Source organism: Mya arenaria, chromosome 3, assembly GCF_026914265.1.
Source record: "Mya arenaria isolate MELC-2E11 chromosome 3, ASM2691426v1".
Lineage (NCBI taxonomy): Eukaryota > Metazoa > Mollusca > Bivalvia > Myida > Myidae > Mya > Mya arenaria.
This window is the reverse complement of record NC_069124.1, coordinates 87718190-87731442: the sequence shown is the minus strand read 5'-3', so window position 1 is coordinate 87731442 and position 13253 is coordinate 87718190. Positions and strand designations below refer to the sequence as shown.

Here is a 13253-nt window from a genome sequence, read left to right as displayed (position 1 = left end):
TTCTGACCTGTGCTTCATCACTGCCTTATTTTTCCCGTCACCATCCGGGCACGATCTTTGTCTCGCTCAAGTCTATGCAGGTGTGAATGCATTTCAAATTAATCCTTGACTGAATTATGCACTGTGGTTTGTGCGATATCCATTTGATTACATTATGTCTGAAACTTAATTGTTTTTAATAAAAACATATTCAAGGGAAGCAAATCTTAGAAAAAAGAACACCAATATTCTCAACGAGGTTCTTTTTCTTCCGGAGGCTGTCTATACGATGTAGGTTAAATCACGGAGTAACGGATCATAACAGAACAGAACATACAACATGCCGCTAATTCCTATGGTAAATGTTTAACGGAAATTATTCTTGTTTCGAATAATACATATGTCATAGGGCGATAGATATGTGCCGCCAGACCGGGTCTAAACCCCGGTACTTCTCCATAACGGGTCGAGTGCTCTACTGATTGAGCTACCGTGCCCCTTCTGGACGAATCGCACGCCACCTTTACAACTGATGTTTGGAAAAAATATTTTTGCTGAGTCAATGCATTTTTTAAATGAAAGGTAAATTGCCACGGAATACAACGACCTAATCCTAGCTTTTATTTGTTGCAATTTATTTATTATGAGATTAGGAAATAATTACTTTACCGACATTAAAGTGAGCAAAGGATTTTATTTTGCTAAACGGGGCACATACGCACCAACAAACGCGCGCATGCACATTTTGAATGATGGTGTGTTTATTTGAGTATATTTTAAAAATCTGTCAAGAGAAAATCATCGCTTGATTGACGATGAATACAATTGAGTTGTGGGTTTGAGTCCCACCAGGTTTGGCGGATCCGTGGTCTAGCTCACTTGACTATCAGTCCAGGGGTCGCAGGTTCGATTCCCCGTCGCATCAGTAAATACTAATCGTCTTCCGGGAGGGACGCGAGATGAGGATCCTGTGTGACAGTGTTATTCACTGGTGCACGTTAATGAACCAGGGTAGCTCTAACCAGGGGTACATTATGTCTGGGCACTATGCTCCAACAATCTTAAATGACTAACAATCTTAACGGAGCACTCGCCGAATGGGCAAGGCCCGAGTGCGAGTATAAATAAGCTTACACACCAAATCCCCACCAGGTGTTCTTTCTCATGGCCTCTCAAAAAGGACACCAGTACTGGTCTCTAGGAAACGAGAGTCAGCTCAGCTTTCAGCCGTCTTTCCAATCGAGCACATGTAAGTTAGAATAAATCAATTGAATATATAGTGTAAAGTTTACGTAATTGTGTGTGAATAAATATACACTTGTAAAGGGAGGTCACTGCGAATGATATTCTGAATAAGTAATTGGACGTTTTGTCTCGAACCTGATTGCAAAAACCATGCTACAAAATATAACGACACCGTATCAAGGATAAACAAACGTGAATTTACTCGTTGAAAAACAACATATGTAAACACTATTTTAGAACAGACAAGATGCCTCTTATTGTGAAAGATTATTCATGGGAGCAAACTGACAAAGTTCTTTTTATAACTGTTCCTTTGAAGGGGGTTAAAGCAAGCAAGGTCGACATATTTTCTTCAGAGGAATACTTGAAGGTATTTCGGACGCCACATTTGTTCGTTAATTTTCAGTTTACATTTTTATCGATGAAATGTTGGTAGATAGGAAAACGTTTCAGTTGCTCAGAATAGTTTATTTCGCAAAAACTCCGTTCATGAATAAATCTTTCAAAGAACTTGATTTTTTAAACAGTGTCATCAATAACAACAAAAACTGAATATCAGGTATCACACTCATCATTTGACCAGTGTTTTCACAACATAGGCTAAGCTGTCAAATTTTAAAATGATTTGTAGATCAATTGTCAAGAATGCAGAATGCATATTCTCAAAATTATAGTAAGACATTATCAGATTAAAAATGTATTGAATTTAAAACAAAATGTTCAAGTTTGAACTTGAAAACTTGATGTCATATTCTTAAAGGTTAGGCCATACTATTTTTTTCTAAGTTGAGCTTCTTCATACCAGTCTTTTAAGTCCAAAATGGCTAGAGCTGTTTGATCAAATGCCTGAAAGTCACATACCAAAACTGAATCTTTCAATCTGAATTATGTGATGACAGTTGAGTCTTTTGTACAAATTACATTTATGTCCTCAAATTTTGGTCGCTTATGAAATCTCAATAAAAGCATTGCACCTGCACATAAACCTATAAATCAGCAATTTGTTTCTGCAGATCAGCTACCCTCCCTACCTGTTTGAATGTTTCCTGTATGCACCTGTGCGGGACACAGACAGTGTGGCCCAGGTAGGAAATGGTGCTGTCATCTTTAAACTGCTGAAACAAGATGCCGACAAATGGCCTCAACTGCAGTCGGACATTATAGGTAAAACAATCCTCAATACACACTATGTTACTTTAGTATCAATATGACAAATATAAGGCAGTAATAAAATTTAAAATACAATCTCGTAATCTTGCTCTAAACATGATATGTGTTAATTTTTCCCCCACTGAAGTCAATGTTTCAAGTTTGTTGTGGAGTGTGCCCATATTTAGGTATATTTATTTTTGTTGCAATTTACCTGTAGGTGATAAAGAAGCCATGAAGATGAAGAGAGAAGAATCTTTTGCTAAGGCTGAAGAGAGAGCAAAGGTTGAGAAAAAGATGAAGGATGAAGTGAAACGAGAAAATGAACAGTATGCTCTGAAAGAAATCATGAAGGTTAGATTCGGTTGCTTGCATGTAGATTGATTTTATGTAAATGTTGTAATTCAATGTATTGGTAATGTATCTATAATTACATTCTGAACTAAACCAAATCCAAACTGTAATTTATAACTAAGGTTAACAGTAAAATGTGTGATTATAAACAACCCACATTTGTTTGTGTTTATTGACGATTAAACTTAAAATTGTTTTATTATAACCATTACCTTGTGTATTTTGTAAGTGAAAGTGAAATCTGTGTTGTTGTACCAGGCAGAGGAAGCTGAGAGAGCTCGAGTAGAGGAGGCAAAAGAGTCAGAGCGACGGAAGGCCACAGAGGAGCTGGAGAATTGGAAAGAGGAACAAAGGCAGGCAGCAGAATTGGTAGGTAGAGGCATTCTTAGGGCTCTCACATGGCTCCTTTTAGCTATGGTATATATGACATTTTGGACCAAACCTCTCTGACAGTTTTACAGATATCACTCTGATGTTTCATACACACCATGATGAGATGAACTGCTAGCTTATCTAAGAGTAATGTGCCCTTGAACATGAGTTTTACATTCCTTGCTTTATTGGACATTTTGGAGCACACTGCTCCCCACGTTTGCAAAATATCTCTCTGATAGTTGGTACAGATGACCACCCTGATGTGTAGCAGTGCCCTAACAGCCTACTTGCCTATGAGCATGATGTTTACTGTTTTTGCTCTATTGGGCGCATTAGCCACACAGTTTTAGAGATATCACTCTGATACATGATAAATATTATCACCAAGATGTGTTCTGTTTCCTGACAATTTGATGGTGACCAATCGCCTACTCGTCTTAGAGTTACATGCCCTTGAATATAATTTTTGTCATATTTGGCTTATTAGACTTTGTGGTGTAATGTTCTCTGTCAGTTGAAGAGATATTACTTTGATACTTTGTACACATACCCACCATGTTGTGTAGAAGTGCCCAATGTTTATCTGGGCAGTATAGCAGATTATGGATTGAACTTCTCCAATAGCTTTAGAGATACCTCTGTTTGTCACTTACAGCCAAGTTGTTTACGGTAGTTAAAGAGTTTAATGCCTTTTACTTTTGTTTTTTACTTTATTGTTAGCATGGGTTTTCAGAATGAAATGCTCCCACCATTTTTAGCTCGACTATTCGAAGAATAAGGAGAGCTATACTACTCACCCTGGCGTCAGAGTTGGTGTCACACCTTGGTTAAGGTTTTGCATGTAAGCACCTTTAAGTCATTATCTCAGTAAATACATCAGTTATTGCATTGAAACTTTGGATAAGTATTCCCAACTATCTTACATACTAAATTAATGAAGTAAGATAATAATTATTTGAATATAATGCAAATAATAGGCGTTTATTATTCGACTTAGAAATTCTGGTTAAGGTTTTGCGTGTAAGCACACATAGGTTAATATCTCAGCAACTACTTAAGGTATTGCATTGATACTTGATACATTAGTACTCAACCATCCAACCTACTAAATTAACCAAGTTAGATAACTCTAGTTTGCATTTAATGCAAATAATTGCCCTTTATCATTCGACATAGAAATTCTGGTTAAGGTTTTGCATGTAACCACTTTTAAGTCAATACCTCAGCGAGTACATCATGGTTTGCATTAAAACTTTACACACAGGCTCCCATCTATTTAACCTTCTTATTTAATCAAGTAAGATAACTCTATCTTTTATAATATATAATTTTTGCCCCTTTATTATGCGACTTAGAAATTCTGGTTAAGGTCTTGCATGTTAGCACACAAGATAATATCTCAGCAACTATTTGATGTATTGCATTGAGACTTTATACAATGGTATTCAACCAACCAACTTAATTGAATAACCAAGTTAGATAACTGTATTTTGCAAATAATGGCCCTTTATTAATAGACTTAGAATTTCTCATTTGCATGGAACCACATTTATGTTAATATCTCAGCACACCATGTATTGCATTGAAATCTAATCTAACAGTGATCCATGCATGTTTCACCAAAACTTTTCAATCCTTACATTGAAAAGAGGCGGAATAGTCGAGCGTGCTGTCTCTTTGACAGCTCTTGATTTATATTTGAACTTAAATAGTACATTAACAGTTTGTGTCATGTCCACACTTATTTTTTTTTACTGCAATGCCCTTGTGGCAAATTACAACTACTTTCCTTTCAAAAATCATCTTTGCCTGAAACAATCAATAAATAGTATCCAGTATCAAGGCAGTGTATGGTGTAGTCATCACTCCTGTCATAGCTCTAGTTTTCCTTGCAGGAGAAGCAGAGATTACTTGAGGAGCGGCGAAAGGAAGAGGCTTTGGAAAGGGAGAGAAGAAAGGTGGTTGAGAGGCAGCAGCGCAGACAAACACGAGGTAATGGTGGGTCAGTCAGGAGGCAAAGAATGGTCAGGCAATGGGTAATAATGAGTCAGGTATAAGATAATGGTTGGTCAGGCATGGTTAGGGATGAGGTAATGTTTGTTCAGGCATTGGATGTAGTGTCGGTCATGAGGTAATGATGTGTCAGGCAGTGGGTAATGATGGGTCAGGTATGAGGTAATGGTTGGTTATGCATGAGGTAATGGTTGGTCAGACATGTGGTAATGAATGGTCAGGCAATGGGTAATGATGAGTCAGGTATGAGGTAATGGTTGGTCAGGCATGAGGTTATGATGGTTGGTCTGACATGAGGTAATGAATGGTTAGGGATGAGGAAATGTTTGTTCAGGTATGGGATGTAGTGTCAGTCATGAGGTAATGATTTGTCTAGCAATGGGTAATAATGGGTCAGGCATGAGGTAATGGTTGGTCAGACATGAGGCTATGAATGGTCAGGGATGAGTTAATGGTTGGTAAGGCATGAGGTAATGGTTGTTTAGACATGAGGTAATGAATGGTCAGGGATGAGGTTATGTTTGGTTAGGCATGAGGTAAGGGTTGGTCAGACATGAGGTAATGAATGGTCAGGGATGAGGTCATGTTTGGTTAGGCATGAGGTTATAATGGATTAGGCACAGAGTTATGATGTGTTAGGCCCGCAGTAATGATGGCTCAGGTAGAAAGACATTGACATTAAATTGTTCAATACATGCAATATTTTATTCTTTTCAACAATTAAATTATTATTTCTTTGCAGGTTAAAAGCCATTTTTGTGCAAGGCAAAATGAATGTTATTCTATATCAGGCAATGAAAAGTACACAAGGGGATACAATTGTGAATATTTGAAACATAATTAAATATCAAAACTAATTATCAAGATAAAGTCATGATTGAATTATTGTCACATTCCAGGCAAGAAGGCAAGCATATTTGAGGAGAATGCAGAGGGCGCCCCGCGTCGACAGGTGGGGAAGATCGAGGTCTCATTCACAGAGCGCGCATTTCCAACACCTGAGAGGGAGTCTTGCCGGCCCCTAGAAGATGAGGTATTAACAATAAGGATAAGTGTAGCTGAACAATTGTCCAAGCAGAGTTTACCGTGCAGTAGAATCCATTAAGTGAATATGTTTCCTTTCAAATACAATGTAACATAAACATACATCAATTTGCTTTTTATGACCCAGCAGGTAGGCATTTGGCATATTTGTGTTCATCCTTCCATCCATAATATGGCCCTGATGTTTGGCATATAAAGGCAGGTGCAAGGTGCAGGTTCTTATCTCCGGATGATTTTTTGCAAGTCACAGTATCATATCTGTTGGTTCATTGCTCACACTCTTGAAGTCAACTATCATTGAATCCTGCTTATAAACTTTTAGTTTATGTTAGTTCTTCCTGAATGTAGGCATATTCCATTGATCTGTCTGGCACTATGAGGGCTTCCTGAATGAGGCATATTCCATTGATCTGTCTGGCACTATGAGGGCTTCCTGAATGTAGGCATATTCCATTAATCTGTCTGGCACTATGAGGGCTTCCTGAATGTAGGCATATTCCATTGATCTGTCTGGCACTATGAGGGCTTCCTGAATGTAGGCATATTCCATTGATCTGTCTGGGACTATGAGGGCTTCCTGAATGTAGGTATATTCCATTGATCTGTCTGGCACTATGAGGGCTTCCTGAATATAGGCATATTCCATTGATCTGTCTGGCACTATGAGGGCTTCCTGAATGTAGGCATATTCCATTGATCTGTCTGGCACTATGAGGACTTCCTGAATGTAGGTATATTCCATTGATCTGTCTGGCACTATGAGGGCTTTCTGAATGTAGGCATATTCCATTGATCTGTCTGGCACTATGAGGGCTTCCTGAATGTAGGCATATTCCATTGATCTGTCTGCCACTATGAGGGCTTTCAGCAAAAACATTAACAGCTCTTGTTTGTTTGATTTTTAAAATGGGACACATTATATTGTTGTTTTTTTCAGTGGTTGAAAAAGCAGGCAGAGGCACGCAGGATTGTGGAGCTTGAGGACGAGAACCTGACAGAGGAGGAACGTAACCCAGTCTGGCTCCGGGACAAGGGAAAGTGAGTAGAACTCAACACATGTACTGGTAAATGATAAAGTCTGGCTTGGTATAAGGATATGTTAGTAGCACTTAACACAATAACAAATAAAGGGTAAATACTACCCCACTGAAAACTGATAGTGAGTAGCACTCAACATTTCTACACATAGAAGGTAAATCTGGCTACATAACTGGTGCAAGTGAATAGCACTGAAGTTTTTAAAACATAAGAGGGTAAGTCTAGCTACACAACAAGGTCAAGTGTGTAGCACTCAACACAATTAAATATGCAGCGCAAATAGCCTCTACGTCACAAGGGCAAGTGAGTAGCACTCAACAAACTAAATATTAATTTAGAAAAAGACAAGCAAGATTGAGGGAACAAGTTTTAACATACAGGCTAAATATTGATTTCATGGCATAGGTAAGTAACATAGTTCAATCCATGCTCATTTTACAATCATTGGCATTTCTTAATTCGAAAGAAACAACATTGCATGTCGCTGCTGAATTGTAATTTAAGCCGCTTGCTGCGTTCATCCAATAAGAAGATTTTACATAGTGTTTTTTTTATCTGAAAGTAATTTAATTGTAATTGTGTAACTATGTAATATCAAAATATTATGATGTTTTATTTAACAGTGAGTTCTTCAAGGCTGGCAATTTTGAGGCAGCAGTGAATGTCTACACCCATGCCATCAGACTGAGTCCAAACCTGTACTCGTATCCTTTTCATTGTCACCTCATTGCATTGACAGATGCCCATGGCGGGTGTATTTTAGCTCAGGTGGCATTTGAATTTTGAGAGTTATTAAAGCCAGAAAATCATGTTCCCATGTTCTTTTAATAGACAATAACTTGCATGTGGAAATATACTGAGGATTACTTCATTGTATTAGAAGAGAGGTATTTCAACTTCTGCGTGGTTGGTTCTGGGGTTCTACAAATGTTAAAAAATATGTGAAACCACTTTTTTTCCGTTTGTAGTACTCTGAGTGATGTCAGCATAAAAAGATTAGTTCAGCATTGATCTTTTTTTGTTTTTGGTCTCCATTTGTGACATTGTTTGCCAAATGTATGAGGCATCAAAAAAGCAGTATGAAGCGAATTGAAAATGTGATATATAGTCAAAGGCTTGTTTGAAAACTGTACCTTCATCGCATTACAATGACAACGCTAGTGAGCTTTGCTGAGCCCCGTCGCCTCATCGCATTACAATGACAAACTATCGATGCATTGCATTACAATGGCAAACTGTTGATTCATTGCATTATAATGACAGCCTGTCAAGATCTTGTTTGAAATGTACAACTTTTTCATTATGCAAATATCTCAAAAATATCCATTTTATCAGAAAATCACAATCAAATTGCCTTCATATGTGAGGATATCTAAGCTTTAAAGGTAAAGTTAATGACAACTAACTGTATCATAATCAGAAGTATGCGTATTCTACTCTCTGAAGAATAATGAATGGATTTAATGCATGCATATTACACTTTTTGAACCTTAACTCTTTGTCAGATGTTACTCAAACAGGGCAGCTTGCCATCTGAAGATGAGGAATTTCTTCAAAAGTATAGAAGATTCTTCAAAGGTTAGTACATTGGTAACAAATATCAGTTACTGGCAGAAATGATTGTGTTCCTCTTATCTTTTCTTAATATTTTTTTTTTCAACATCAGATTGCAGCGTTTATGTTATACAGTTTTATACATGATATATTGAAATGGATTAAAATGGATGAAGAGCTTTTAATGTTTCTCTTTGAATAATTTTACTGACACTTATAAGCCAAAGAACGCAAACTTTAGAAGCTTATATAGGTATGAAATATTACTTGATATGTTAACGATATTCAATGATGAATGTACAAATGTGAGGCATGAGATTTTGACTGTAGAGATTGATCATTATAATTGAAAGAATTAAGGTATGAACAGTGTGAGAAGGTTATCAAGCCTGGTACACAAAATAGTGAGGAAGAGAGACAAGAAAGTTTAGGTACACAGCAATAGGAGCAGGGGACTTTAGATAATCATAAATGCGTCCAGTCTTGGATGAATTTCTAAAGCGATAGTAAAGATAGTTGGTGTTTCTCTCACTATCAAGGGCACAATTTTCACCAAGAATGGATTCAACATTTACTTCAGTAATTTTAGACATGTATGTAATGATTGAGCTTTTCTCTAATGTTCAAGTAAGGACATAGTGGGAAAAATAATCGCTACTTTCAACTTCTGAAAATGGGAATAGAGGGATTTGATTTCAAAGAAACTTCATACAGCCTTTTTTTTAATGGTCAATAACTAAAAGATCAACAAAAAATAATGTTGTAACATAAAAAAAATATGAAATGCATAATATCTATTTGAAAATTATAATCTAGCATAAGGTTTTAATATTTATTCATGTCCATGTCTACAACAGGCACTGGAGTTGTTGGTGCCTGCAGTGCAGCAGAATGCAGACAGCCGTCTGAAGTGCCATGTACGGCGGGGCACATCTTTCTGTGAACTGGAGATGTATGTGGAAGGTAGGTCTTCCTTTAACATGACTATTGCTACCTAGGGGATTGAAAGTTCTTGTGTTCTGGGGCCTTTCTCAATGAGCCACTCAGATTGAACTTAAATTTAAGATTAAAAACAAAGTGTTTTGATTGGCCTGTATATTTAGCTGACAGATAGGCTAAATGGGATCACTTAGGCATGTCTAAGGATAAGCCTCACTCACTCCGATTAGATCAATATTGAATACTGGCCCAGATCTAACTAAGGTTAGAACAGTGTAATGCCTAAACTAAGTTAGTTTTAATCAAGTTCTTTAAAATGCTTGCTTTGTTGTTCCTTTAATATTTCCTGCTGAAAGTATACACTAACTTTTGTTTTGGCTTGTTAAATTTCCAAAGTTGCTGCCAGCTGCAGAGTTACACTAAGTTTAAGCTTTGGCCAAAGCTCAAAAATCACTGATGATTTTAATATTGAACTTGGTTACCATTTACAATATGCCTATTTGTAAGATTGGCCAATCCCTCTGGCTGAACCCATTGGAGAGTTATGCCCCATGACGAACAGAGGAAAATGAACAAGCTTTTGCACAACATCATTTCTCTTGTTGACCTTGTATTTAGCTGCAGCCATTTGTATTTATCCAGTTAAGTTTTAAGTTTGGTCAGAGTTATCCAAAATATTTACGGATTGGTCAATATCTATACAAAAATAACTTCTATCCAATCAATTGGTAAGCCTGTTATTAGCCACTGTCACCTATCTCACCCCTCGCAGGTCTGCAGGTATTTATCATGTGTTAGCCTGTTAACGGCCACTGTCACCTATCTCCCCCCTCAGGTCGGCAGGTAGCCTATCTCTCCCCGCAGGTCTGCAGGTATTTGTCATGTGTAAGCCTGTTAACGGCCACTGTCACCTATCTCCCCCCTCAGGTCGGCAGGTAGCCTATCTCTCCCCGCAGGTCTGCAGGTATTTGTCATGTGTAAGCTTGTTAACGGCCACTGTCACCTATCTCACCCTTCCCAGGTCTGCAGGTAGCCTATCTCTCCCCGCAGGTCTGCAGGTATTTGTCATGTGTAAGCCTGTTAACGGCCACTGTCACCTATCTCCCCCTGCAGGTCTGCAGGTATTTGTCATGTGTAAGCCTGTTAACGGCCACTGTCATCTATCTCCCCCAGCAGGTCTGCAGGTATTTGTCATGTGTAAGCTTGTAAGAGGCCACTGTCATCTATCTCCCCCAGCAGGTCTGCAGGTATTTGTCATGTGTAAGCCCGTTAACGGCCACTGTCATCTATCTCCCCCAGCAGGTCTGCAGGTATTTGTCATGTGTAAGCCTGTTAACGGCCACTGTCATCTATCTCCCCCAGCAGGTCTGCAGGTATTTATCATGTGTAAGCCTGTTAACGGCCACTGTCACATATCTCCCCCCGCAGGTCTGCAGGTATTTGTCATGTGTAAGCCTGTTAACGGCCACTGTCACCTATCTCCCGCCGCAGGTCTGCAGGTATTTGTCATGTGTAAGCTTGTTAACGGCCACTGTCACCTATCTCGCCCCTCGCAGGTCTGCAGGTATTTATCATGCGTAAGCTTGTTAATGGCCACTGTCACCTATCTCACTCCTCAGGTCTGCAGGTATTTGTCATGTGTAAGGTTGTTAACAGCCACTGTCACCTATCTCACTCCTCAGGTCTGCAGGTATTTGTCATTTGTAAGCTTGTTAACGGCCATTGTCACCTATCTCACTCCTCAGGTCTGCAGGTATTTATCATGTGTAAGCTTGTAAATGGCCACTGTCATCTATTCCCCCCCCCCCCCCCCGCAGGTCTGCAGGTATTTATCATGTGTAAGCTTGTTAACGGCCACTGTCACATATCTCCCCCCGCAGGTCTGCAGGTATTTGTCATGTGTAAGCTTGTTAACAGCCACTGTCACCTATCTTCCCCGCAGGTCTGCAGGTATTTATCATGTGTAAGCTTTTTAACGGCCACTGTCACCTATCTCCCCCTGCAGGTCTGCAGGTATTTATCATGTGTAAGCCTGTTAAGGGCTACTGTCACATATCTCCCCTCACAGGTCTGCAGGTATTTATCATGTGTAAGCCTGTTAACGGCCACTGTCACATATCTCCCCCCGCAGGTCTGCAGGTATTTATCATGTGTAAGCCTGTTAACGTCCACTGTCACCTATCTCACCCCCGCAGGTCTGCAGGTATTAGTCGTGTGTAAGCTTGTTAACGGCCACTGTCACATATCTCCCCCCCGCAGGTCTGTAGGTATTTATCATGTTAAGCCTGTTAACGGCCACTGTCACCTATCTCCCCGCAGGTCTGCAAGTATTTATCATGTGTAAGCTTGTTAACGGCCACTGTCACATATCTCCCCGCAGGTCTGCAAGTATTTATCATGTGTAAGCTTGTTAACGGCCACTGTCACCTATCTCCCCGCAGGTCTGCAAGTATTTATCATGTGTAAGCTTGTTAACGGCCACTGTCACATATCTCCCCCGCAGGTCTGCAAGTATTTATCATGTGTAAGCTTGTTAACGGCCACTGTCACCTATCTCCCCGCAGGTCTGCAAGTATTTATCATGTGTAAGCTTGTTAACGGCCACTGTCACATATCTCCCCCCGCAGGTCTGCAGGTATTCATCATGTTTAGCCTGTTAACGGCCACTGTCATCTATCTCCCCGCAGGTCTGCAGGTATTTATCATGTGTACACCTGTTAACGTCCACTGTCACCTATCTCCATTGCAGGTCTGCTGGACTATGAGGCTGCCCTCAAGATTGACCCCAACAATGAGCAGCTGAAGGCAGATGCGGAGAACATCAGACACATCATACAAACAGAGACGGTCAGCTGAGAGACACCTGAATTAAAACCTAGATTGAATCTTACAATATCATACTTGTGATGGCTGTGTTTAAATGCAAGGAATGCATGTCTTTTTTTGTCTTCCAAGTATGCATGTTAAATAAACAACATGACTGAAAGTCTCATATTTGTATGTGTTCAAATCCTAGCATTCATCATTTTAAAAAAGTCCTGTAATATTTTTTTGTAAATGTAGGAATAGGTTTATTATTCAACTTGATCAAGTTTAACTTGAAATAAGATGTCTTACATTTTACTATCCTTTGTATCTCAAGCTTTCTTTCATAATGAAGTTTATCATTGGTCTGATGCCCTGTACACTTCAATTTTTCAAGAGTACTATTTCAAACGTCACTATACTCTATATTATTATATTTATGTAGATAAGCCTGCTCCATTATAATGAATACAAAATGTCCTAGATATTAAGTTTTTAACGTAATATTATCTTCTCGTACTGTTTTGTACTGTTTAATGAAATATGACCTTTTCATGCTGTTTTATCTTCTCAACTCTTGTTGTATTGTGGGAGTAGGAATGATTATGGTTCCCAGCTGTATTAGACTATTGGGTTGGCAAAGAAACAGTAAACTTTGACCTCAAAAGCATCTATTTTGCAATAAAAAAAAACTTTTTCCCATAATGTAAGGTCATGTAAAAATATCAAAAAAATAAAATTAATTAAAATACTGTAAC

At 38.8% G+C, this 13253-nt stretch overlaps 1 protein-coding gene across 1 annotated transcript; it reads left to right on the top strand.

Annotated features, from left to right (window-relative positions):
• Window positions 1-1417: 1417 nt before the first annotated feature.
• On the top strand, window positions 1418-12676 carry LOC128229135 (dynein axonemal assembly factor 4-like). Its single transcript, XM_052940849.1, has 11 exons — window positions 1418-1594; window positions 2238-2388; window positions 2594-2727; window positions 2986-3096; window positions 4998-5094; window positions 6015-6148; window positions 7097-7197; window positions 7821-7901; window positions 8703-8775; window positions 9609-9714; window positions 12440-12676. Exons 1-11 carry the CDS (start codon window positions 1472-1474, stop codon window positions 12544-12546), a joined length of 1218 nt encoding a protein of 405 aa, XP_052796809.1. The 5' UTR covers window positions 1418-1471; the 3' UTR covers window positions 12547-12676.
• The last annotated feature ends 577 nt before the right edge of the window (window positions 12677-13253 follow it).

Coding starts and splice junctions, on each gene's coding strand:
- LOC128229135 (XM_052940849.1), top strand. CDS start 1,472: ATGCCTCTTATTGTGAAAGATTATTCATGGGAGCAAACTGACAAAGTT. Junction 1,595..2,237: donor CTTCAGAGGAATACTTGAAG/GTATTTCGGACG, acceptor TTGTTTCTGCAG/ATCAGCTACCCTCCCTACCT. Junction 9,715..12,439: donor ACTGGAGATGTATGTGGAAG/GTAGGTCTTCCT, acceptor TCTCCATTGCAG/GTCTGCTGGACTATGAGGCT.